General features: G+C 40.0%; 1 protein-coding gene across 7 annotated transcripts in view; it reads right to left on the bottom strand.

Moving 5' to 3' along the window:
- Nucleotides 1–26,965, bottom strand: part of FAM169A (family with sequence similarity 169 member A) — a 45,549-nt gene extending 18,584 nt beyond the window's left edge. Inside the window, exons 1-4 of one of the 7 annotated variants that reach the window (XM_060761665.2) lie at nucleotides 26,738–26,965; nucleotides 26,045–26,154; nucleotides 2,882–3,018; nucleotides 1,690–1,789 (exon numbers count right to left, since the gene is read on the bottom strand). In XM_060761665.2, the coding sequence (XP_060617648.2) occupies nucleotides 1,690–1,789; nucleotides 2,882–3,016 (235 nt within the window). In that variant the 5' untranslated portion in view covers nucleotides 3,017–3,018; nucleotides 26,045–26,154; nucleotides 26,738–26,965. The other 6 variants (XM_060761663.2, XM_060761664.2, XM_060761667.2 and 3 more) reach the window with 6 other exon arrangements.
- Between the last annotated feature and the right edge of the window lie 759 nt (nucleotides 26,966–27,724).

Consider the following 27,724-nt stretch of genomic DNA (forward strand, 5'->3'; position numbering starts at 1 on the left):
TTCTAACACCCACTTTTTGCTTGATATTCAAGCAGTGCTTCTTATAAGTCAGAGGATGGTCCAGAGTGACTCCCAGGTATTATGGTGTGCTGCAATGCTCCAGTGGGATTCCTTCCCAGGTAATCCTCAGAGCTCAACCTGGGGATCCCAACCAGACACAGTGAAGACATCTGCCCTTACGCTTTGCTACTCTGCTGCTGAATACACTGTTCAAGTATCAGTCAGGATGCCAACTCCTTAAATTAGAAATAGCTTTCTAAGATCTACAGAGATAATTGCAGGAACATTGCAGCAAGCGGGAGTCCAAAAGTGGCAGGCTAAAACCCGGAACCTCAAGCCATGGCTGATACTGAATGAGAGACTCCCTCCTGGCCACACAGAAGACTGGGTGACTTGGAAGGTGCTGAACAGACTGTGCTCTGGCACACGAGATGCAGAGCCAACCTTAAGAAATTGGGACACAAAGTGGAGTCCATGACAAGCAAGTGTAAAGAAGAGCAAACCGCAGACCACCTATTACAATGCAGTCTGAGCCCTGCCACATGCACAATGAAGGACCTTCTTATAGCAACACCAGAGGCATTCCAAGTGGCCAGCTACTGGTCAAAGGACATTTGGCATAATGCCAAGTTGTTTTTTTTACTTTGTTTGTGTTTTAAATACATGTTAACTCCACCCTCAACTTGTTTCTGACATGATAAATAAACCACCTTTGCTATGTGTAAAGGGAGCAGGTTTAAAGCTCTGTTTACACCTTTCTGTTTTGTTTAAGCCTACGTAATTTTGACTTGGGTGGAATAGGACACTGTGGTTCAGAATGCCCAGAAATTAAATCTTTGACCCTGCTCCTCTCATGTAAGGAAGAGGAATGCATACAAGGGACTTATGTTTGTAACAATTAATCATGGGTTGTTGTTCCTATTAGTAGTGGAAGATTTCTCCACATTCCAGAAACTGGAGGAAAAACATGACAGGACTATTCAATCCAGCTGACAAGATACCCTCTTGAAAGCAGCCATGTATAAAATGGGAAATTATGTCATCCATGGCAGCCTATAAAGCTAACCATGCAAAACTGACATGTAGACTACTGCAGTGCAAATCAAAGTGGTGGTCTGTACACCGATGCCAGTCCCTAGTGAATTTCAGGAAAGAGAAAAATAATGGTAGGTAATGATAATCAGTGCAGTGTAATGGTTTGAGCACTGGACTGTGACCCTGGAGAGCAGGGTGCGAATATTATTCAGCCATGGAAATTCATTAGTTGACCTTGGGCTAGTCAGAATCTCTTACCCTAGGAGGAAAGCAAACTCTTGCCAAGAAAACCCAATGACCTAAAATGACAATAAGTTGTGAATGATTTGATACACAACAACAATGGGGAGAAATACGGTGTGTCTTCCCAGCACATTAGAACAAAAAAGAATTGTTAGTCTCCCATATCAGAGAGATTGTGGAAGTACTGGGCTAGCAAGCTTTAGATCATTGACTTCAAGGTTACAGCTCAGACTACAGGGAGCTTTCTCTTTGCAACTGATCTTTTTGGCCAGAAATGAGTTTAGTTCAAAAATCACACTCTTAAAGCCCAATTATATGAGATCTTCAAAACAAAAGACCAAAAATAATACAGAGGAAAATATCAAATTACAACAAAACACAACAACATTGAGATTAAGCGGTAAGCAAAACCTGTAAGTGAATCTTCCGGCGCAAACAATGCAAGGACTTTGTGCTTCTCCTCTCCACCATAAATGGGAACGAAGCCTACCGTTGATAAACAAATTGGAATCTGGGAGGGGAAAAAAGTTTGCATCTTTTAATGCCATCTTTTTGTTGCTGCTGCTGCTGAAAATTATTAGTCTAGAACATATTTAAATACGCTACAGAAAAGACAATACAGTCATTTACCTAACTGGAGCCTTCAAAGGTAAAACACACAACAAGCTTTCCTTATGTTTTGCTGTGTATCAATTTATCAAGGATTGAAGACTGGATCTAGGAATGAGAGGCTTAACTGTTTGTTGAAATGTGGGAGGAACAAAAGAATTCTTCTGCGTTGCTCTTTTCTTCCCTTTGGATGTATATCCTTAGCTTGGAAACATTACTTTGTTTGGGACTACAATCTTCAGAATCCTACAAGCAACATGGCTAGGGCCATGTTTTGACAGTTGGGAGAACTGAAGTAAAAAAAGTAACCTTTCAAAGTTCTGTATGTACCCTCCCTATCTGACAGCATGAAGTGATGTAAAAGTTTTTGGGGAACAGAATTTAGAAATTCATATTAAATTGTATGAATTACATTTTGATCAGGGACATACAAATAAAGATCCCAATATGCTAGTTATATGTTGTTGATTGAGTTTGGCATTGAATTTTGCCATTATTTTTGTGTAAACTGCTTTGAGTCCCACCAGGAATGAGAAAACTGTCAGGTTTAATGTAGATATGTATGTGTGTTTTAAATATGTTTCTATGTATTTCCAAGATGGAGTCTACTGTGTGTTAGAAATGCTATGCTGAATGTTTATTACTGAGGCTGTGACTGTGTAACCTTGAAAGAAATGAGATAATGTATGCTTCTGCTGAGAACAGAAAGGAGTATTTTGTCTCAGCAGAGTGAAGAGAGATAAACAAGCAGGTTTGCAGAGAGAGTTTTGTTTTCTACTAGTTCCTGTTTATAGCTTGCTGTGTTAAGACGTGTCTTATATGTACTTAGTAAAACTTAGTTTCTTTTGTAACTGAAAGTCTGCAGTCCTGATTTTACTATCACGGTGTCTGTTGATCTAGCAATCCTTCTGCTGCGCACCCCCCACACTCTGACAAAAACTGGTATATAAATACTGGAAATGAATGAATGAATAAGTTCATTGCCATATCTTACTTTGACATTATTGCCAACGGATAAGAATGCTGGATTTTCTGGATCTCCACACCTAAGATCAGAAAGATAGTCTTCTCCAGAACTCTCCAGATCTGCGTGACTGTAGTTATCCAAGAGGTCCACAGGGAAAGCCATCCCTTTGGGAGACAAAAGCACACAAGGGGTTACTGATGCAGGGGCACAAGCTATCACAATCTAATTATTAATTTTAAAAGTGCACTCCACTATTCACAGATTTGATACCCATGGTTTCATTAACCCACACTCCCAAAAATACTATTCCCCCCTGCAGTATTTGTGGGTCTCTCTAGGTCCTCCACTGCAATTCTATGGTATGCCTCCAGCCCCAAGTATAGTCAAAATATAAAGTTCACTATTATCCATTGTCTCAAGTATCCACAGATGTGTGTCTGTATGTCCGGGAATATACCCCCCACGTTTCCAAGAATTGTACTGTATCATTCTAGCAGAGAAATGAGGAAATGTCTGAATCTGTTCCTTCTTTATTGATTTGTTGGTTACATTTAAATCCTGCCATTTTTCCAATGAAGTAAAAGTGGCATTTACGTCTTCTCTCCTCTCCGTTTTAAGACGACCACCCTTTGAGAAAGGTCAGAAATAGTACAAGCAGCACATACTGTGGAATGCCCTACCTGCAGACATCAGACAGGCCCCCTCGCTGTTGGCGTTCCGGAGGAAGGTGAAGACCTGGCTCTTCGAACAAGCGTTTGGCTAATCAGTGCAATGGAATATAGGAACACGGTGCAATCGAACATAGGAATATGGAACAAGGATTACGAGAAGGATTCTGATTTGTTGTTGAGGTGCTATGATTAGGATAATGATTGTTTTTGATATTGTTATGTAGAATGTATAATGTGTTTTATTTGCTTTGATACTGTTTTGTGATAATCTGTATTACATAAACCGCTTTGAGTCACCTAAGGGCTGAGAAAAGCGGTATAGAAATAAAGTAAATAAATAAATACTCACCCTGTTAAGTGTATGGCTTAGTGAGGGCCAGAACCCAGACTTCCCAAGCTCCAATGCAATACCACTGTATTGTCTTCACACCCCCAACAATAATAAGCATTTCTGCACAGAAGTGCATCACATTTTCTAACAGTTTCATTCTGGCAGGGACATTCCCAATAAATCACCATGTGTGTGCATTGCATATACATATTAGCTTTTGGATAGGGAAAGGAAGGGTTAACACCCCTGTGGGGGTTTTTTTGCTCTCTGCGCCCCTGTTCAAGACGTCACTTTACTTTCTGTCCTTGTGATAACTGGATTTTGAAAAAAATGTCTTGTTGTGGAAACAAGGATCGGTGGTAAAGTTTCAGTGGAGACAACTTTTCCCCACAATAAATCTTCCAGGAGTGAATTTCCTTTCTGAGGAGTAGATGTCTCTCACTTCCTGTTGTCTCACCCCCATTCTTAACAAGGAATCATTTGTAAGTCCAATGCTTGTAACTCGAGGACTGCTTATAATGGCAACCCTATCACAGGATTTTGGGGGGCAAGAATGTGTGACTCACCCAATGCCACTCAGTGGGTTTCTATGGCCAAGTAGGGAATTGAACCCAGATCTCTACACTTGTAGTTTAAGAGTCAAATCACAACACTAAGCTGCTCTTATGCATGTGCATATACCCAGTCATTTTGATGCTTTTAGAACTCCCACGCACAAAACAGCAGCAAATCCTTTCGATGTAGGTGGGGCTTTTGTTATCCGAGAACAGAATTAAACACATGCACAGCTGAAGCAAATCAGCCAGGATGACTGCTGGAGACAAGAATGAGGGTTCCCGTTCTGACAGCAAATGCTAAAGACTAGGATTATGAATCAAACAGAAACCAGTGAGCTAGTAAATGAGAACTGTGAGCTAGTAAATGCTGTACAGCTCAGAAAGAATAATTACCAACCAACCACTGCCAAATTTCCCATTCTTCTTTCTTTTCATGGGGAATGGGGGAGGTTATGACATAAGTTTTGGGCAAATTAAATGTATTCATATAAGTGCCTTTACCCAAGGCTTTCCGTGGGAGTAATTCTAAATAAGTATTTCAAAGGAAAAGACCACCGCTGCAGGCTACACACAGCCACCAGAACACCATCCTACGGTAGCGCCCCACTCTTCCTTCCCAACAATAACACATTTGGGGACTGATTGTTTAGAAATAACAGGCCTCATACAATTATGTTGGATTTTTTATTTATTATTTTGGTAATTGCTTTGATTGTGTGTTCCTACTTGGCAGAATGGGATTGGACTGGATAGCCCTTATGGTGTTTTCCAACTCTATGATTCAACAACAGGCAACATACAGCAGTCTACAAAAAAACTATCCCGCACATCACCTGAAATGAGGCATGTTTGTTCTTCAGATCAGCGATTGTCATTACACTTAGCACTACCCCTTAACTTCCATGAGTTATCACAGTACAGAGTTTAGGAAAGTTTCTTTCTTATGCCAATGTTCAGATTCTCCTAGTGGCTAAACCTGGGAGTTAGTCCAAAGAGTAACTTCCAAGCTCTGATGCAGATGCACAATACAAATTAAGACTGCCTCGCAATACAAATTAGGACAACAATTTTAACCATGCCCCTGTAAGCTGACACAAAATGACACACTTGATGCTTTAAAGTACAGAACTACTTCTCCGCAGCCTGAGCTGGAAATCAAAAATTCAACAGCTGTCTTTGTATAATGAGAAAGTCAAATGAAATTGCTAAAAGTGATCCAGATCTATGCAGACTCATTTCTATAAAAAAAACAATTAGGGTAGGATTCTGCTGACCTGGAGACTAGGACGTGTAACAATTACTTCAAACTACAGGAAAGGAGATTCCACCTGAACATTAGGAAGAACTTGCTCACTGTGAGAGCTGTTCAGTAATGGAACTCTTTGCCCCAGAGTGTGATGGAGGCTCCTTCTTTGGAGGCTTTTAAACAGAGGCTGGATGACCATCTGTTGGGGGTGCTTTGAATGCAATTTTCCTGCTTCTTGGCAGGGGACTTGACTGGATGGCGCTCAAGGTCTCTTCCAACGCTATGATTCTATGATTAAGGAGGAAATTATTTGTATTCCATAACAGTGAGAGTCAATGGTTGGATGAAGCTTTGGAAGGAGATTAACAGCTCCATGCTACCGGTACTTATCAGGATTATGCCCAGCTCTTCCTCTAAAAAGCCTAGAGTAGTCCCAAACGTCCTTCCAGCCAGTCAATGCCTCTAGAACATGGCCATATAGCCCGAAAGAACCTACAACAACCCAATGCCAATCTTGTTTGGCAAGCAATCCAACAGTAGCTTCCCTCTCAAAACCACCCTCAAGATACTGATACCCAAGGCTAATAAAAGTCCATTAAAGCAGCAGCAAGTCTGAAGAACTGCATGACAATCTCACTTTATACAAATTGATTAATCCTCATGTATCAGAATGGAATACTTGAGTCACACAGAGTCACAATCTGTTGCAAATCCCATGAAGAACCTAACCTATAGAACCTAACAATAGAATAAGTATGCAGCATTGTCACAACAACAAAATACAGCCCCTCAAATTTTGGCCATTTGAATGTTGCTTTATTTGGCAATCAGGAAGGACTAAAATCAATTGGTTTTGACATTTGGGTACTTTTTTGTCCCAAGCAACATGACATTTTGGATTTTAAAAAGACCTTATCCCATTTTTCAGTGAATCATAATGCTCCAATGCAGAAAGTAAAGGCAGTCATTGTCAGTATACTGGCCTCATTGAAGAGAAACTGATTTTTTTTTCCTTGAGAGAGCAGAATTATCTCTGGGGTGAAAAAATACGCTACAAACCATACAGTACTGTGGGACACAGGTACTGCAATAAAATTACATAGGGACTAAAGCATATCCAGGAAATAAAATCAACTAATGTATTATAACTTTTAAGAAACTGAAAAATAAAATCAACTAATGTATAATAACATTTAAGAAAGGGAAGGGCAGAACCAACATAAGGCAAGTAGAGTGGAAGTTTCCATCCTTACATAACAATGAAATATGCAAACCACCTGCCATAGCAACAACAAAAGCCTCCAGGACCTAGGAGTCCAGGCCATCATTCCTGGCATTTTTAGAATAAAGTACAGAAAATATGCAGCAGCAACTGATTATCTGCATCGTAGCTTCATTTTTGAATTACTAAAATGTTCAGGAAGCAGAAGAGGGAGGGTGTGTCTGACTGAATCCCTTTAACCTCTGTGGTACAGTGACCCAAAAGGAACCTATTCACATTTCAAGAACACAGGTGACAATTTTTCCTCACCTGCTGGTTCTTCTGTTCAACAAAAATTGTGTTGAAAATACTTCTAGCTTAAGAAAGAAGAAGAAAAAGAATCATAGTTTTTGTTTTGCTATCCACCTTATTGACCAGCCTATCCTTTAACTCGTTTCACATATTGGCCCCCTCCCCCCAAAAAATGAGTCTGTAGTTGCTTATGATGCTTGTTTATTATTGTTTATGCTGTTTTTTGCTATTTTAATATGTTATTGTTCTGTATTTAATTTTATGTTGCCTTGGGCTTGACCCCATGTAAGCCGCCCTGAATGCCCTCGGGGAGATGGAGGCGGGATAGAAAAATAAAGATCTGGTATAAGAGCCACTGATATTTACTCCTTGTTATCAGGGACTGATTTTGGCAATCCTAAATCGGTATTCATTTGTGATGACAGCTATGTAATAAGTCTTGAAAATCTGCATAGATTTGAAAGAGAAGTTTTTCTATAGGGCAGGGGGATTAGGTATACAATCAGCCTTTCACATTCACTGCGATTAGGAGTATAGAACTCCCTGAAACTGTAAAATCTACGAATAAAAAACTGTTGTCTAGGAATCTCTAGGTCCTCTACGATCATTTTCCACTCAAAACTGACCAAAGAATCACACGGGAAGATGAAGAGATTCTCTGAGAGAACATTTAAATAAATCTGCCAATAATCAAATCTCCAGAAATCAAACCCACAAATTTGGAGAGCCACTCTACATAGAATTTGTAAGTACAACTCTTCCAATAGATCGAGGGATCCCCCATCCATTGTTCATGCCAAATGGGGAATTCTGGGAGTTGGAATGTAGAAAAAATGTTTCTAAGCTCTATATCAGCATTTCTCAACCTGGGGGTTGGGACCTCTGGGGGGATTACAAAGGGGTGCCAAAGGGGTCGCCAAAGACTATTGGAAAATGTAGTATTTTCTGTTGATCATGGGGGTTCCGTGTGAGAAGTTTGGCTCAATTCTATCATTGGTGGAGTTCAGAATGCTCTTTGATTGTAGGTGGGCTATAAATCACAACAACTGCAACTCCCAAATGTCAAGATCTATTTTCCCCAAACTCCACCAGTGTTTGGGCATATTGAATATTTGTAACAAGTTTGGTCCCAATCCATCATTGTTTGAGTCCACAGTGCTTTCTGGATGTAGGTGAACTACAACTCCAAAACTCAAGGTCAATGCCCACCAAACCCTTCCAGTATTTTCTGTTGATCAATGGAGTTCTGTGTGCCAAGTTTGGTTTAATTCCATCATTAGTGGAGTTCAGAATGCTCTTTGATTGTAGGTGAATTATAAATCCCAGCAACTACAACTCCCAAATGACAAAATGAATCCCCCAAACCCCGCCAGTATTCAAACGTGGGCATATTGGGTATATGTGCCAAATTTGGTCCAGTGAATGAAAATACATCATACATATCATATATTCACATTATGATTCATAACAGAAGCAAAATTACAGCTCTGAAGTAGCAATGGAAATAATTTTATGGTTGGGGGTCACCACAACCTGGGGAACTGTATTAAGTTGTTGCGGCATTAGGAAGGTTGAGGGTTAGGGTTGCATGTGTGCACTAAAATGTGTCCACTAAAATCTCATATAGCGCTGATCATATTTTCTGCTGCCCTAGAAACTAGGACACAGAGTGATGGATTCAGATCGCAGGAAAAGAGATTCCACCTAAACATTAGGAAGAATTTTCTGACTGTAAGAGCTGTCTGACAGTGAAATACATTGCCTTGAAATGTAGTAGCGTTTCCTTCTCTGGAAGGTTTTAAACAGAAGCTGGATGGTCATCTGTCAAGGGTGCTTTCATTCCATTGCAAAGGGCTGCAATAGATGGCCCTTATGGTATCTTTCAACCTATGATCCTATAATTGTGTGTGTGTATGTGTGTGTGCATTTTACACACCTATACACATATTTTGTAAGAGAGTGAGAACGTATGAACACAGCTGCGTAAAGCAGATGCAGCTGTTCCTCCTAGAGAGGATAGCCCTGTGATATCTTTGTATCTTTAGAAGTAGATCTGGCAGCACAGTGTCCTTTTAAGAAGCCTAAGAACCTGCTTTTTCCTTCCTTCCTCTTTAAGCCTGCATGCATTGCATGACAGTAAAACTGTCAGGTCCAATCTTTGTCAGGCACCCTGGACTGTGCTCTGCTGATCAGATCACCACCCGATTGGCCAGTGAACAGTCTGGCCGACTGAACAAATAAATGTGTTGTAGCCTTAAGCAACCTAAATTATTATTGCCGCATATGCAACATTTAAAAGGCACTAGTGTTGAGAAAAAGAGAAGAATATATTTATACACACACACTTAATTTAGAAAGCATTCTTCAGTTTCATTACAAAAGCTAGAGGACACACATTTTACTACACTGCTTGAAAAAAGAAACTCAGAATACACAAGGTTACATAATGGCATTAAAAGGCTCTTTGTACGAAGACCCAGACATGCCTGATTTTCCTCTGCAATAGCCACAGAGCTTCCACCCTCCCTATCAGCATGCAAAGTGACTATGCTACAAATAGCACGTCCTCTAGTAAAAGAATGTGCCATCGTTATGTCATGTTGTATTGAACAAAAATGCAAGGCAAGGGGGAAAGGGTTCTTTGAATGAGACTGATAAAAGAACTACCCTCTAGTTACCAAACCATGGGCTAAATAAACTAATGTACAGGAACATACATGGTGGGAACACAATAATGTGGCATCAGTAACAGAATGCCTCCTGAGAAGCTCAGACTTAAGATATAAGTTCCTAGCTCATATGGCAACAATGATACAGGTCTGTAAGCATTGCGTACTAAAGCCCCACCACCAAAAAAAAAGCAGCTAAGGAGATTCTGTTTTGCTTTTTTGCCTGTGACGCTTTAAAGAGCCCCTTCCTATCTTTAACTAATACCACCTTCTGATAATACAAAGCAGAAATAACTGCAAAAAAATGTTGCAAATGAAAAATTCATTATTTTGTACAATTTGTATTTATTTGTGTTTATTTCCCATTAAACTACATTTTTGTTTACATTTCAATTGAAAGGGAGCCAAGCAACCGAAATCTAACTTCTTGTCTTAACCAGAACTTGTCTACACTAATAAAAACACCCATATTTGCAATTTGTACAAATTATAGAATTTAACTCACCTAGGTTTAATTTTTGGTACAGCATTGTTTGAAAGTCATGGTTCTATATCCAAATACTACTTACTATAATGTTTACACAAAACATTCCTCCAAAGTTGACTATTAAATAAGTAAATTCCAGGAACACACCTGCTTGGTTAAATGAGGAATAACTATGTACATTTGTTTTAATGCCATGGGAGCAACACTTCCATAAGCAAAAATAGTATCTAAATTCTGAACATGGAGGCTAAACAAGATTAGTTATAGTTTGCACTTGGTTGGAAGACCACCACCAAATACCAGGTGCTGTAGGCTATATTTCAGAGGAAGAATCTAACCAAACAACATCTGAGCATTCCTCACCTATGAAATTCCTGGGGTCACCATAAGTTAACAGATAATGTGACAGTACAGATAAACGGATGAACCATTATTACTTTACTCCAGTGGTTCCCAACCTTTTTTTGACCAGGGACAACTCTACAACATTATCAAAAGGGTTACAAATCTGTTTTTGGTCAACTTTGGATTTGGTGTGGTTATTTGGGATGCTGATTCAGAAAACTGCATTGGATAGACCATATCAGCTCTAGTTTCTGATACAGAACATATGCCATCCAGCAGTCGCCATCTGCTCGCCCAAAGAAAACCATATTTAATATGCCTCAGCACTATAAGAGGGCTTTGCAAAACCAGTCACTTTCATTACAACCGTGTAGGAACGGTGAGGCCATGAACCATATTTTAGTTTTTGTGGACCACTGGTGGTCCATAGACCACAGGTTAAGAACCACTGCTTTACTCCAAATCCCCAGACAACCTTTCCTACATAAACCTGGACAATTTATGGAGTCTCCCAAATGTTAGTCAACCGCAACTCTTATCAGCTGTAATGGGAGCTTCAATCAACAAAATCCAGGCCCTGACATATATGCTGACTAATGGGAATAAAGAACTATCTTCTTGATCTAAGCTCAGCCTGCCACACACTAAAAATAGCTTGTCAACATCCTCCAAGCCATGAGATTAGCACTCCCACCATATTCTTTGTAATCACTTCGAAGCAGCTTATACTTGTCTGGATTAGCAAGAGATACAAATCACATTTTAAATCTATATACACAGGGAAATTATCTATCACTTCTGTCCTTTTGTTGTCGAACACAGCACCCCCACCTTGATGAATTATAGTTCACCTAAGGATAAAATAAAGAATTTTCTTTTCCTTATCCACGAGATTTCCATGACTGTTACGATGGACTAAGCCAGAAGGCGGGCCAGCAGCCACCACCCTCCCTCAAGAATTCATCTTTTCATCTTTAATCTTTTTATTAAAGGTCTGCAAATATGTGCTGATACATATCAGCGCACGTGCAAACCAGGTCTGCAGTAACGAATCTCACACAAAGATTCTATTATTTCCCAACTCTTTGATAGAATGTATCCTTTTCCGATAACTTTTTTGTCTGTCTTGTACCCATTACTCTCTGCCCCATTCCTTTTTTTAACTGTTTTTATTGCAAGTAAAAGATTGTTCCCTAAAGAAAGGAGCTTCCAGTAGACTTAGAGTAATAGTACATATTTTGTCTTATTACATAAAAAGAGTGGGAACAATGTATTTTAATAAAGTAGGAAATTTCAACAGAAAACCTGGTGAACATAAGAAGAAAGACTAAGAAAGGAGGAAAAAGAAAAAAAAGAAGGAAATAAAAACCAAAAAAATGGGGGGGGGGGGTAGAGGATTGGAAAGGACTCCCCAGGTTGTGGAATCCTATTTCTATGTTCATATCACTTTTGTCGTCGGATTTACAGTAATAGTTCCTTTGAGTTTCTTTTAGGTTTTAATAATATATATTCCTGTGTTTTCTTTTTTTTACAAAATTGAGGACTTTCCCCCAATCCGTTCTGTGTATGTTTGCTTTGTTAACTGAGACTTTTTGGGTAAGAATATCCAGATTCATCGTATCTAGTACTTTTAGTATCCGTTGGTCTGTAGTTGGGATTTCATTTGATTTCCAAACTTTGGCTAGAGTGATTCCAGCTGCCGTAGTTAAGTAAAAGAATTTTCTTCGGTATTTTTATCCATTGGGAAGTCTGTTATCCCTAAAAGAAAATATTCTGGTTTTATATCAAGATTCTGTTGTAGGATTGATTCTACTTTTCAATGAATTTGATGCCAGAATTTCTTAACCTTCTTACATTTCCACCACATGTGTATATAATCGCCTTTATGTTTTCTACATTTCCAACATCTGTCTTTTATTTTACCCTTGCTGAATCTTGATAATTTTTCTGATGTCAAATACCATCTATAAAATGATTTTTACCAGTTCTCCTTAAGTTCTGTTGAATATGAGTATGAGTACTAAATTGGTCTATGGAAACTGAGCAGGTAAAAGAAAATATGATAAGATGGTCTGCAAACATAGACCGCTCAATTACAGTGTCAGAATGGGAAGAGATATGGAAAAAGAAACTGAAATACTCATATGCTCTATTCCTATATGTATCATATATATATATATATATATATATATATATAGCATATGTATTAACTATATGATTTCTGCAAAACAAACCACAGGAATCTTGACCTTCCTGTTGACCCCACTGAAGAATTTCCTGGACATCTGGAGCTGGACAAAATCCCTAAACAAAGGTGACAATCAAGGTCCACTCTGTACATGTAGGTATCAGCAGGTGGTCTCGGCTCTAGATCTGATATCACTGGCCAATACTTGCTCAACAGATTGTCTCAATCGGGCTGAGAGATGGCTGGCTGCAGAAACTGAAACCCAAAATATGTATATTCATTTGAATTCCTTTATTTGACACCCAAGGCTTGATTACAGAAGATAACCAGCTTTGTTTCAAGATCCCTTGTTCTTGTTTTTTTTCTTCCCCCGGGACACTTCCTCAATACCAAGGACTCAATACCAAGACCAATGGATCCTGATTGAAGAGACCACTAACCTTTGTTTCAGGAACTCAAGATACTTAACTATCATATCCCCACCTTTTTCACCTAAAGCTGGACTATTGTGCTAGTCAAAAGCCCCCTAAACCCTCCAAATATAGTCACAGGAACTTCCTGAGGTGTCCCCTTCCAGAAGCTGATTAGGTTGTCAGAAACCAACCATAGGCACTCCCTCCCAGCTGGGGGAGAATCCCTGCCTGGAACCAGTGGTGTCAGCGGAGCAGAGCCAATCAAAGGTCGGGCCCAGGCCAGCCACTTCTCTCAGCCAATCCAGAGAGTGAGAGGGAAGCTTGAATGGAAGCTGACGTGCTTAAAAACCCATGCTGTCTGCATTAGGCTGTCTGTTTATATTTGTACATTTTGGTACTAGCTGTACTTGCATCCTTTTGGCCAGATCATAATTAAAACTTCTGTGGCTCTCTTCACCTATGAGTGTGTTCTTTAATCTGAAACATTGGGCTGTTAGCATAATGCTTGCCAGGCAAAACCCTTCATATCCATGGCCCTAGTCTAAATTCGACTTCACTTTGTCAGAACCCACATGTTTTAAATTATACCATGACACTATTTCTTCTAAGATCAATTGTTAGAGAATTTGGCAACTGAGAAATAGCAAAGTCCTGGCATACTTATAGCATGCATTAAAGCTTTGTGTTCAATAATGTTTTCTTTGCTTGCTTTTCTTGTAAAAGAAAAATCTGGAGAATGTCATCTACAACACTGTAACATTACAAGGATAAGATGTGTGGATTTATAAAGAGGAACTAGGCAGATTCAGCACCAACAATCTAAATGGTATATTTTTGGACCATAATAAATGAAGTAGCCAGGGACCTGAATGTTCAGTTTATTCTTAAAGCTGTCATTAAATAATTGGGTGACTGCCTAGTATTGGAGAAAGGGTTCCACATCCTTTTTCCCAAATTACACTCTTGTCCTTCTCTCAAATTTCTGGATCATCTAAAGATTGGGAGCTCTTTCATACAACAAAGTTAAAGCATTATGATTCCATTTTGCCATGGCCATATTCTGGGATTCATAGTTTGATATTCTGGGATTGGTGAGATTCTAGAACAGTGTTTCTCAACCTTTGGTCTTCTAGGTGTTTGGAACTTCAACTCCCAGAAATCCTAGCCAGCTTACCAGCTTTTGGGAGCTGAAGTCAAAAACACCTGGAGGTTGGGAACCATTTGAAAATTCTAAGTGCCCCTCCCTAAACTGCAAATCCCACAATTCCATAGGATGAAATCATAGCAGTTGAAATTAAATTATAGCAATATACATGTCTAATATAGGAGACCAGTAATAGCCAAGCAACAAAATGCAACATGAATCAAACCAAAATGAACATGAATAGAACACAAATAAGTAGAAAACCAAAGGACTCCAATTTATTATCTACTTCAATACTTCTGATCTTTTAGCATTAGATGCATCACATTTTCAAATATTCTTCACTGTCATGGAAGCAAGCAATTTTTATTTGTGTACATATCAGACACAAGCAGAACAAAAGTTCTTAGAAGAGGAACAAGCTAAAGATCACAAAACTACCCTGAAACCTTCATGTGGCTTGGAAATTGAATGTAATCCCATTCCTAGAATACCAGAAGGATTTCAAAATGAACACACACAAAACAACCATGGACATTTTTCTGCAAGAAGAACAAGAGCCTTCACTCAAGTCAAAAGTCTAATCCAAGGAAACTGGCCCATTCGGACTTCTTCAATGTAATCATAGTTCAATAATACATTGTTGTCACACTTGTACTAACATTTAGAAATGGCATCACTGACTAGAAAACTCTTCCATTCATCTTGCCAATGTATCACCTTAAGTATTTCATTTGGTATTTCACACTAGCAAAGTCAAATTGCAATAAAATATGCTGCCTCTATTGCTACCAATCAGCTAAATTGACAAGCCATAACTATTTTGGATGGAAAGATGTTACACAAAACAAGATATAATCTCAAAACATCTTGTTCAAGCATATCTATTTCCATGGTAAAATAGCAAAGTCAGGCTTTTTGGCAAAAAGATGCCATAATCTTTTGGAAAATGTGGATCTCCATAATAATTTGGGAAATGGGATTTATAATCTTTTTGAAAAATCACTGGCCACTGGAAAGGTCTGACCTTGTTAGAAGTCCTAACCTTTTGGAAAATCATTTTCACCCACATTCATGCAAGGTAACTAGGTTTCTCAGCTGTTAAACTGATGTACCTAGGTATGTCTTTGAACTGTTAGGGACAAAGATATGTCAATGCACAAAAACCCATATATATTCAGCAGAGTTACAGAAATGTTCCTTTAGTTGCCCCAAAACATCTACTCTTCCTTAAAACGTATTTACCTTTAAGTCATGCTCTCAAGAGACAAAATAAACAGTCTTCCTTAAAAGTAACAGAGTTGGTTTACTCACAAAACTTCATGTATGCAGCATATAGGCACTTTGTTTATGAATCCAATTACAATAGGATTTTAAGTAGTTTTTCTGTGTAGGTAACACAAGGCATCTTCTTAGAATCAATAGTCCATAGTCCAAAGAAATCTTTAAGCACACATCTTACTGAAGTCTAAAGTGTACTGTTCCTACGGTTTCTAAAAGAATACAGATGGCTTTTACTCTAAGAGACTAATAGCTTCCATCTCCACTGAAGTCCAAAGCAAACACTGATCTCAAATGAAGTCTCAGTACTGAACATGTCCTGACCTGATCACATGGTATGCAGCCCCTCCCACAACAAAGAGGTTAGGTAAAATGGCAAACCAATACACTCATACAATATAGTAAGCAATTATAAACATAACAAATAACTAGTGGAGGCTTGAGAAGGTTGCTATTTCCAACAAGGCTGACTCTATACTTGCTGAGACTACAATAATGAGTAAAACTATTTTACTCTTTCTGGTGTTGTTTTTCAAGCAGGCTTTTAGAGTTGGTTTTACTCCATTTTCAAATATAGTTTTAAGTACTTAATGGTACAGCACTTTCTTGGCTTTCTGGGTGAAAAAAGGGATGAACCAAGGCTATGATTAAAATTATTTCTCTTGGAATCACTTAAAACCGATGTGGTAGATCCAATGGGTATTAGATCAACTAAAAAGAGCAGAGTGTAATTTTAATGAGAGTTAAATTCTCCCTACATCGTGATCGCTTCTAGGCACAGAATCCATGGGACAAAACAAAAGAACAAAAGAACATCACACCGTGAAGCACACTTAATTATGCTTATGAATGCACCAGGCTCTTCAGAATAGCTGGAATGTTTTGAATACCACGAAAGCAGGTGGAAACAGAAATAGACCCAGAAATGAATGTGGCAGAACAGTAGGGCCCTTCTGGGGTCAGGACCTCTACACAGATGCCTTCGTAAAAGTACATCATTTATTATGGGTAGAATTCTCAACCAAGAAAAGAGCAAAGCCCTCCCTCTGATGAAATTAAGATCACCACTGTCAGTTAACCACAACTGAAACTAATAAGACATCTTGAGTTTTAGGGTTAATTCGATTACTTCAAAATCCAAGTATTTATTGTAGATTATTGCAACAGAATTAAGGCTTTATAGACTAAGTACAGTCTTTATAGACTAGTACAGACTTTTGTAACTGACACACTCTATTTCTATTATTTTCTATTAATCCAGTACAGTAATATCCCGCTACTTCCAAATTTCACTGCTTAAGTACGGAACTATACATGGTGCAAATAATTTACATACCATTTTGTAATACTAAACCTTTCAAAAGTTTAAGGAAGGAACACTGTAGGCAACATTACATATATTACTTAGGGAATGGCTCCAAAATTAAATGCCTACCAACCTCAAAAGCAGAATTTCTCTGTACTCAGGAGGAGGAGGAGGAGGAGGAGGAGGAGGAGGAGGAGGAAGAGAAAGAGAAAGAAGAAGAGAAAGAAGAAGAGGAAGAGGAAGAGGAAGAGGAGGAGGAGGAGGAAGAAGAAGAAGAAGAAGAAGAAGAAGAAGAAGAAGAAGAAGAAGAAGAAGAAGAAGAAGAAGAAAACATGAATCAAGGAATGCATGCTCTGTTAGTGGCATGATGGCAGAAAAGCGTTCACCAGACAGAAAAGCAGTCAAAGGTGCCAGCATCCACTGCTCAATGTCAAAGAATCTCCAGCTCCAGACATTTATTGTAAAAATGCAGACATGCAAACCAGAGCATGTGAACACATGTATTTCTAAACCCAGCCTGTCAAATAGAATTTGGGTAACACATTTCCTATAGTTCCGACAAAGAATGATTCAAGAATGCAATTGTTCAAATCAGAGTTGGGAAACATATGTCCTTGAAGATGTGGTCAAGCCATACATCTGAAGATTTCTCAGTAGTGGCTATGTTAGCTGATATTGTAGAGGATGTCATTTCAACATCTAAACAGCCACACATTCCTAACATATTTAAATATACACATACTATCATCTCACATAAGGTATTATATCAAGCATAATGTCTTCAGACATCGCTACAGCTTTTCAGGAAATTCCATCTCAGTGAATTTGCAGAACAAAAGATTTGCCAACAAGGTTAATAAACCAAACCAAGGGTAAAAAAATAATTTCAACAGGTTCTACCTTTAGGCAAGAAAAATCAGATGCTGAAATATAGACTAACACCTGGCTTGAAAGCAGTATGTGTGAAGAAGATCTAGTAAAGAACTAAGTAAACGAGAGTAAACAATGTGATACAACATCTGAAGAAAGCTAATGCCACTCTTCGTTCCATTAAAAAACTCCTATAGTCTCAGTACAATTCTGCTTTGGACAGGCCTTACTTTGCTTTTCTTCTGCTTTTCTATAAAATAGGATTTGAATCAATGAACTCACATTACAAGGAGATAAACTAAATGTTTTGAAGTAGTTCCTGGTAAGAACTGTTTCAACTGTGAAATGGACCATCCTGGAAGGCAAGGGACTTTTGGTGGATTTCAAATACTGTATTAGTTAAATGACCACCTACCAACTTCAGTCGTGGCCTCCTGTTCATGGCAAGGGATTCAAATAAATTACCCTTGGTCTCCTTTCTAATTCTACATTTCTAAGTTTCTATCATTCATCAAATATTTTGTTCTGCATAAAGATAAATCCACAACGAACACCCTGTAATGTGGTCCAGCTTTCAAGATTCACCACCACTATGAAGGTACTTTGTAACAGTAAGTTTAAGGACCTCATCAGATAGGTGGGAGGAAAGCAGGAGAAAGTGGAGAGAAACCATCTTACATGGTTCCCTCCCATCTTTCCTTATCTTCAGGGATGGCCAACCACCCCACATACTTTTCCCCGCCTTCCCACATCTTCTCCACGCTTTTCCTCGCATTCTGTTGGTTGCAGTCAGGTAACACCCGACTCCTGAAGACAGTCTTCGTGATCTGTTTGCATGCACTTAGGAAAAGGAGTACCACAGAGTGCTCCCATGGGGCTCAGTTTCCTAATCACATGGAAACGGAGCCCAGAAATTGTCTGATGATGTCCTAAGTCAGAACATGAATGTTCCTAGTTATATTGCCTCTGTATATATACCTGTCTGTATAGGAATGGACGCCAACAACACATGTAGTTACGTAGAGGTTACCAGAGGAAGTATGCACCAGCATTAGAGTTATACAGAAATCTTCATGAGAACAAGTGTCTATGAAGTTAACATAACAGCTAACATAGGGAACATGCCTTGCAGGCTAACTGGCCCAACTTATTTCCCAGAGTTTGAAAATGTTAATTTTGGGAACTACTACTCTTGAAATTCTCTAGCCATGTTGGGTGAAATACTGTTGGATGTGTAGTTCATATCCAAAACAAGGATTTTTCCAGTAGAAAGTTATCTAGTGCCATGTTGGGTGAAATACTGTTGGATGTGTAGCTCATATCCAAAACAAGGATTTCTCCAGTAGAAAGCTATCATCAGTTGGTAGAAACTGAAGATTTCTACCAACCCACTGTTGTTGTTTTGTTTGGTTGTTTTTTTTTTTAGATTACTATATTTATACAGTTGCCCTGGGAACATTTTCGTTTAATATAGCTAATAAATTGGATAAAGGAAATGATTTAATGGGTAAAATTGGTGCAGTTAAACCACTCCTGACTGTCTACTCAGAACTACTGTGTCCATAAAGGGCCTAAAAACAGAAGCTCATGTACACTGATGCTTGCAGTCTTTTAAAACATGAATACCATCCTCATTGGCAACCCCATTTACACCAAACAGGGTCTTTTCTATCTTCCATGTCAGCAGCAATTACAGTCGGAAAGAGCAATCCCAAATGTTTCCCCTCCTCCTGCTACCCACCCAGACAGAGACAACCTAGCAATCCTTTTTCTTTCACTGAATGCAGACATGTGCAATTGACTAAATTTTGTCAAGCCCTTTTAATGAGGACCAAACAAAGAGAAAGGAGAATATAAAAAGTACTCACAGCACATTCCTCATTCACAGGGTGAGCTTGGCTTTCATCCAAGTTCACAGTGACTGACAGACAGATAGACATGCCGAATGCTGGTTCAGCTGCTCTTGCATCTTTATCAGCCATGCTTCCCTTAGGAAACCAAACTGATTTTTTTAAACTGTCACTGACACATTAATCATCAAAAACTAAAACTTATATCCCAAGGTAAGTTTATTTAAAGATGTTTCCTGCCCCCTCCTACCAACTGAAATAATCTTCTCTTTGGAGAGCCAGAAAAAATGAAAATGCACTCTTAAATACTTCTCAAGATTCTTGACAACATTCAGAGGTTTTACAAGTAAACAAGGAAAGCTCAATTCCTAGTCTGATACTTCGATTTCACTGTCAACATCTAAACTACTGTTATGTATCATTTTGAATGAAGAGGCTTGAAACATGCAGAAACTGAAGATGTCTAACAATAACAAATGGTACTTCAGTCAAAGTTTGTATGAATCCCCACCACAACACAAATTGTCTGAAACGGATTTTCAACAGAAAAAGATTGGAGAACAATGAGATTAGTACACTTTACTATTATCTCTTTGAGTATTCCTTATCCAAAATGCATGGACCCGATGTGTTTGGACTTTGAATTTTTGAATACTTGTATTTGCATATAGGTATATAATGAAGGGACCCAAATCTAAACATTTAATTATTTATGTTTCCTGTTCAACTTACATGCATAGCCTGAAGGTAATTTTGTACAATGTTTCAATAATTCTGTGCACACTGAACCATCAGAAAGCCAAGGTGTCGTTTTGGAATTATGAATACAAGATGCCCAAGTATCTAGCACCTATTAGTATTGTAGCGAAGTAAACTTAGAATCAGGCACATAAGGTTTATATACACAAAGGTTTTCTTTGAGTCAAAAATATACCATTTAGATTGTTGGTGCTGAATCCGCCTATTTTCTCTATGTGTCAGATGGAAATTCTTTCTCGGTGTTTTAAAAGCACATATTTCTGTTTAATGGAGATATTACTTTCTTAAACCCACATACTAATACCCTTCACATGCTTTAAAATGGTGTTAGCAGTTGACATTCTGTAATTAAACACAACAGTATCAATAAGCATGGTTCAAAAGTAAATGAGGATATAGCTCTGCATTCCACTGCAATTCTTCACAGTATTACAACTTGAAACAACCAAGGACTCCTAGTTAAATCTGTCTGCATTTACTAACCTCACTAAATTCCAGAGGACACTGACGCATTTAAACTATTATTTATTAGAATTCAAGGTAGAAGTCTGTAACGCAGCACAAATCCGCCAGTTTGCTTAGAAAAAAACTAACGGAAAGAAGTATTATGAGATTCACCAAGTTAAAGCCACAATGTAAAGCTGAGAAAAACAAAGGACTGACAAAAGACACATGAGCCAAGGTGCATTTTAAGATGCCCCTATGGGAGGGATTCTTTGGAATCTAGCAACTTGTGGAGAGAAAACAGGTGATCCATCCATCTCAGTGTCAAACCCATTGCTGTGAAGGAATGGGGCACAAACTGCCTGGTATTAGAGATATTCCCACTAACTAACTTTCTGCGGGGGAGGGATTGCATGCTCCAGTAAGACAAGAGACGATGCTGATGGCTGCACTGCTGCTGATGAGATCTCTCAAGTCAGACAAACTAAACATGCCAAACATCTACTGGGCAGAAGCAGTGGGACTGGGCTGGGGGGCAGACAGGTGGAAGGCCTTTCAGAGACAACGATAGTGGCAATATAGCTAATACTTGTTAGTACTGCACAGCGGCAAGCACCTTAAACCTCCTTTTGAATATCTTTTACCATGAAAACCCAATGATGAGACAATCCAAAATGAAATAAGAGATCGTGTCAGACGATGAAACCTCCATGTCGGAAAGCCCTCAATGAGTTACTGGGGCACAGCAGAGGACTAGCATAAGTAGTGCTGCGGGAGGAAATTGACCATACATCAAAATGGGATTTTATGTTTATCATAGACAACTAGAATGAAAAAGTAGGAAAAAGAGAAAAATCAAAGATTGTAGAACATTTTTATCACTTTTTTTTTGTCGTGTCAGGAGCAACTTGAGAAACTGCAAGTCACTTCTGGTGTGAGAGAATTGGCCGTCTGCAAGGACATTGCTCAGGGGACTCCTGGATGTTTTAATGTTTTACCACCCTTGTGGGAGGCTTCTCTCATGCCCCCACATGGAGAGCTGCTGCTGATGGAGGGAGCTCATCCGTGCTCTCCCCAGATTCAAACCTGCAATCTGTCGGTCTTCAGTCCTGCCAGCACAGGGGTTTAACCCACTACGCCACCGGGGTCTCTATATTTATCACTAAGATTAAGAAATAAAACAGAAGGGTGACTGAATTTTTGGAGGTCAGCAGTTTGTTCATCACAAACACATTCTTCAAGCAACCAAAGATGCAGCTGTATACATGGACATCACCTGGTGGCAATAGAGAAATCAAATAGAATGTATAATGTGAAACAGAAGATGGAGAAGTTCCACCATCTCCCAAAAAAAAAAACCAAGGTCAAGAACAGATTGAGGAACAGAACATGAACCTCTAATATGAAGAATCAGAGTAAAACTAAAGAAGAACATTAAGTATTTTGTCAAAACATAACCAAAAGATAATGTAAAAAATAGATTTGTACTATTAAATCTAACTAAATGGAAGCCAGAAGAACTCTGGACTGAAGTCAGGAATATTGTCAGGGTGAAATGCAAAAAGACACTATCTGCAGCCAAAAAGAATTGTTGTTGTTATTGTTGTTGTTAAATAGAAACCTCAATGGGTGACAGATGAAATTCTTCAAGTAATTAAATAAAAAAACAAACGGTGACAGAAGTAGAGTCAGAACTCTAAATGCAAATGATCAGTGACTTGAACATAAAGATAAGTGCCGTATGAGGTCGACACTTTGGCACTTCAGTTGTGATTTGAAGGCAGCTAGTTTTAATTACAGGTGGTTTTTATTTTATTTGTTAATAATGTTGTTTTATAACTTTTATGTGATATTGTTTTTATACTCATATACTATTTATGTTATATCCTACACTTGTAGTACCTTGTAAGCCACCCCAAGTCCCTTTTGGGAGATGGTGGCAGGATATAAATAAAGCTGATGTTGATGATGATTAGAAAGAGACAACAATAAGAGCAGCAACAAAAGGAACAAGAGACCTCTCCCAGAAGATCCAAGAAATCAAAGCAAAAATTAAACCAAGAGTGAGGGTATTCCACAACCAGCAGGGGGTACATTACATGATTACTTGAAGCAATACATTGAAGATATAAAATAAATGAAAATATGACAACTTTACTCAAGAAAGAGTCATTTTAAGATGAACTTCTAGTTTTAGAAAGTAGAAGCTGCATTTAGACCTCTTGAGAGAAATAAATCACTAAAAAGATGGTATATAAATAGCGCTGCTTCAAGATACAAAGACAGAAAATATTCTAGTTCTAACTATTTATGTGTTTCATTTATATGCCACTTTTCTCACCCCTGTGGGACTCAAATTGGTTCACAGGAGAGTAAATGGGAAAATTCAATGCCTCACAAAATATAAATACATCACATAACTAAAATGGCATATAGCAATAGATTAAAACTAGTAAACTTTAAAACATAAAACATCGGATATAGTCACCATAAAACAAAGAACATTATACATTGCACCAATCCTGAAGTTATCTTGACTACTTGATCCCACTCCCTGAATGCTTGCTTGAAAATCATTTACATGGACATAAACTAACATCTGCCAACAAATGTGGAGAATGACTGAATGCCCCACATACTGGAAACATTCAATATAACTTCCAGTCTCCAAGGAAGGGAACATCAGGAATTCCAGTAAATACAGACTTCTTGCATTACTACCCAAGCTGGGTTCAGGAAAGGAAGCAGTACCAGGGACCATATTGCTAACATATGCTAGATAATGGACTGTGGCAAATAATTTCAAAAGAAAATCACCACATGCTTTATAGATTATAGCAAAGTCTTGGATTAGGTAGACCACAACACACTATGGTTTACTCTTAAAGGAATGGATATGCCACAACTCATTTGCTAAAATGATAAATAAATTCATCCTAGAGCCAATCAAGCCCAAATTCTCCCTAGAAGCCAAGACTACTAAACTAAGACTGTTGAACTTTGACCATATTATGAGAAGACATGACTCACTAAAACAATGTAGTAATGCCTGGTAAGACAGAAGACAATAGGAAAAGAGGAAGACGGCATTATAGATAGATATACTCAATTAAAGTGAACCTGCAAGACTTGAGCAGAGCTGTTGGTGACATGGAGGTCTCTCATTCATGCCATAATAACAACTGGAAATGCTGTCAGTAGGCAGCATGCCAACTGGAAGCTCTCAAGACAGCTGTTTTGAACACACATTCTTAAAATAGAGTGTCTCCGCATGGTGCTCTTCTGAACTGCACCACTGTAAGCATGGGAGAGACATCACCACCTTTATTTTTAGTAGCACATAGTCCATACTATCAGCAAAGATAGGACAACAATACATGTTGTTATAAACAGGTTTGAAACGTATTGGTTATCACCACTAGAAGCAAAATAACATTAGAGCTATATGAACAGTGTCTCCAGAAAGAGCCAACCTCATACTTCAAGAATGCATCTACACTGCACAGCTGTAGCACTGTGATACCACTTTCAACTGCCACAACTCCTTCCTACAAAACTTTGTGAAGGCATTTTTGAATTCGATGAAATACTTGGAACCAATGTTTCCTCCTGAACACCAGCACTAGGTTCTAGATATGAGTCTAATCTCTTTAATAAAGGACTCCATAGAAATAAATCATAGTAGCCAAAGATGATATCCATGCAATACCACAAGGGATACTCCTTTTAATCCAGTGGTCCATGGACCACCAGTGGTCCACAAGAACTAAAATATGGTCATCAGCCTCACCGTTACTACACTGTTGCAATGAGCATGACTGGTCTCATAAAACCCTCTTATAGTGCCGAGGCTTATTAAATATGGTTTTCTGTGGGCGAGCAGATGGTGACTACTGGATGGCATGTGTTCTGTATCAGAAACTAGAGCTGATATGATCTATCCAATGCAATTTCCTGAATCAGCACCTCATATAATCAAACCGAATCTAAAGTTGACCAAAAACTGATTCGTAACCGTTTTGGTACTAATGTTGGAGAGTGGTCCCTGGTCAAAGTAGTTCTTGGTAAAAAATAATAATAATAATAAAAAAAGGTTGGGAACCACTGTTTTAATCTAAATATCAATCTTGCCTTCTGCAGACTCCATTAAAGCAAAGGGCATTATAGAATTCTTAGGCATGTCTTCAGCCATGGCATAAACGAGAAGACAAAACCATTCATTCCTTCAAGAAAACCTTCCCCTTCACAAAGGCAATTTGTTAAACCACTTGCACAGAAACAGCCCAAGGAGCAAAAGCAAGCTGCAAGTTCAGACGTCAACATTTAAATATTGCATGTGCCCTGGACCGATTTCCAAAGCGCGTCCCTCAGCTTCCCTGCAAAGGAGATCAGCGGCCCTTGCAGTGAGGATTTAGCGGCCTGCACAATATCCCAGGATAGAGAGAGAAAGGCCCCTTCTACACAGCTGAATAAAATCCCACATTTTCTGGTCTGAACTGGGATATATGGCAGTGTGGACTCAGGTCCCTTTCACATAGCCCTACATCCCAGAATATCAAGGCAGAAAATCCCACAATATCTGCTTTGAACTGGGTTATCTGAGTCCATGCTGCCATACATTCCGGTTCAAAGCAGATATTGTGGGATTTCCTGCCTTGATATTCTGGGATATAGGGCTGTGTGGAAGGGCCCACAGTCAGATAACCCAGTTCAATATTGTGGGATTTCCTGCCTTGATATTCTGTATTATAGAGCTGTGTGGAAGGCCCCACAGTCAGATAACCCAGTTCAAAGCAAATATTGTGGCATTTTCTGCCTTGATATTCTGGGTTATATGGCTGTGTGGGAGCACCCAGGGCCCTTCCACACAGCCCTACATCAGAGAATATCAAGGCAGAAAATCCCACAATATCTGCATTGAACTGGGTTATCTGAGTCCATATCCCAGAATATAATGCCTTGATATTCTGGGATATAGGGCTGTGTGGAAGGGCCCCCAGAGAGACCCAAGCAGAGGGAACCCTTCCAGACATGAGAACACTCTGAAGGACTGCAAGATGTCCTCGCATTTCCATCAGAAATTAATGAAGGGCTTCCTTTGAATGGATGCAGTTACCTTTGGCTGGAAGCAAGCGAGGCCCGCCTGGGTGGGTGGGAGCGGAGGAAGGCGCTTTAGTTCATCCTCCGCAGCTGAGCCGGCAGGGAAAGGAGCCCACGCGCGCGCGCCTTTGAGGGGAAGAGAGAGAGAGAGAGTGGGGGCAAAATGGAGAGGGAGAGAGAGAGGTGTGGCTGTGTAGCATGAGACAGTACACCACACGGACCCCTCCCTCTACGGGTCCCTTGTGCCCCCCACTCTTTTCCTAGAAGGGGGTGGAGCAGAGGGTATTTCCCCCAAGCCGGCTCGGTGCGCGCTTTGCTTTCCTTACCTGAGCGGAAAGATGGAGCGCGGCGGGGTGGGCGTGGAAGCAAGCGGGCGGTGCGGGCGCGCGCGCAGGGAGCGGGGCACGCGCCACGGCCCCTCCCCTCAGCCTCTCACAGGGCAGGCAAACCAACCTGGGGGCTTGCAGGTGAAGCGCTGGCTGGCTCCCCGTCAAGAGTCAAGGGCCCAGCTTGCCTGGCTCTTGATGCTCAACACCAGGCTCCTCCTAGCATTCCCCCCTATCCTTGCCAATCAATGGTCTCTTCCCCTACAGCTGCTGGCACGGATAACGGGGGAGGGAAGCAGGGAGGAGCCTGGGGAGCATCAGCAGGAACGCAAGCCTCCATTCGCTCCAGCCCTGCCTCCTCTCCTCCTCCACTTGCCTCCTACCTGGGCCTAATTGTTCTCCTCTGGGACTCTAGGAAGGAAGAAGGCAAGAAGAGAGGGGCGGGCAGCTGGGGGTCTGCTCCCCTTCAGGTTGCTCCCAGGCGCCTGGGGTTTTGGAGGTGATGGAAGTGTCCCTCCCCTTCTGCTCTCTCTTCTCCCCCCTCCTCTATCTCCTCTCTCCTCTCTGCTCTGACGCAGGCAGCCTGCAACGCCGTCCCCTTCCAGCCTTCATCCCCTCTCCTCCTCCTCCTCTTCTTCTTCCTCCTCCTCCTCTGAGGGCTCTCCCAGGGCCCTGGGATGCCCCTCCTGCGGCCATAACAAAAGAAAACCGGGGACCCACGGAACCCGACGCTTCCACGCCAGGCGCGCCCCTCTCCTTCTGGGCTCCATCTCTAATGCGTTGTGAAAGGGAGCAGAACGAGGCCCCAAAGGCTCCACCATATAATGCCACCTCTGGCACATCATTCCCCCTCCACCCTATCATTCTGTCGTCTTGATGCTGCATTGTTCCGAATCAATGGCTGCCAAATGCTCCAGAGGGAAACGCACAACCTCCTGGTGCCAGTCGCATGACAGGCAGAGAAGGAGCAAAGAGATGGAGGGGGAACCCAGGGAAGCCTTGCCTCCTCTTGTTGGTTGCAGAGGGAGCTCTTAAGATGGTGATATTATTCATGGCAGAGCCTTTGTATTTCACCATATCATAGAGAGGATGTCAAGAGCGGGGAATAGACTTTTTTCCCATCACCTTTAGGAAGAAAAAAAAAAGGTCTTGCCTGTCTGTCTGGAAAGATGGACCTGGGTTTTTGTAAAATGATCACAAGGAAAGGGAACTGCCCTGTTAATGTTACCCAAACAAAGCTTTTTTTAAAGGTGCCTAGTATAAATATATATGAGGGTGTTCATTAAAGATTTCCCCTGATCCACTTCTATTTATCACAGGACACTTCTTTTTTTTATTTGTCGTATCAGGAGCAAACCAAAGGTACAGTT

This window comes from Anolis sagrei, chromosome 2, assembly GCF_037176765.1.
Source record: "Anolis sagrei isolate rAnoSag1 chromosome 2, rAnoSag1.mat, whole genome shotgun sequence".
In the NCBI taxonomy this organism is placed as follows: Eukaryota; Metazoa; Chordata; class Lepidosauria; order Squamata; family Dactyloidae; genus Anolis; species Anolis sagrei.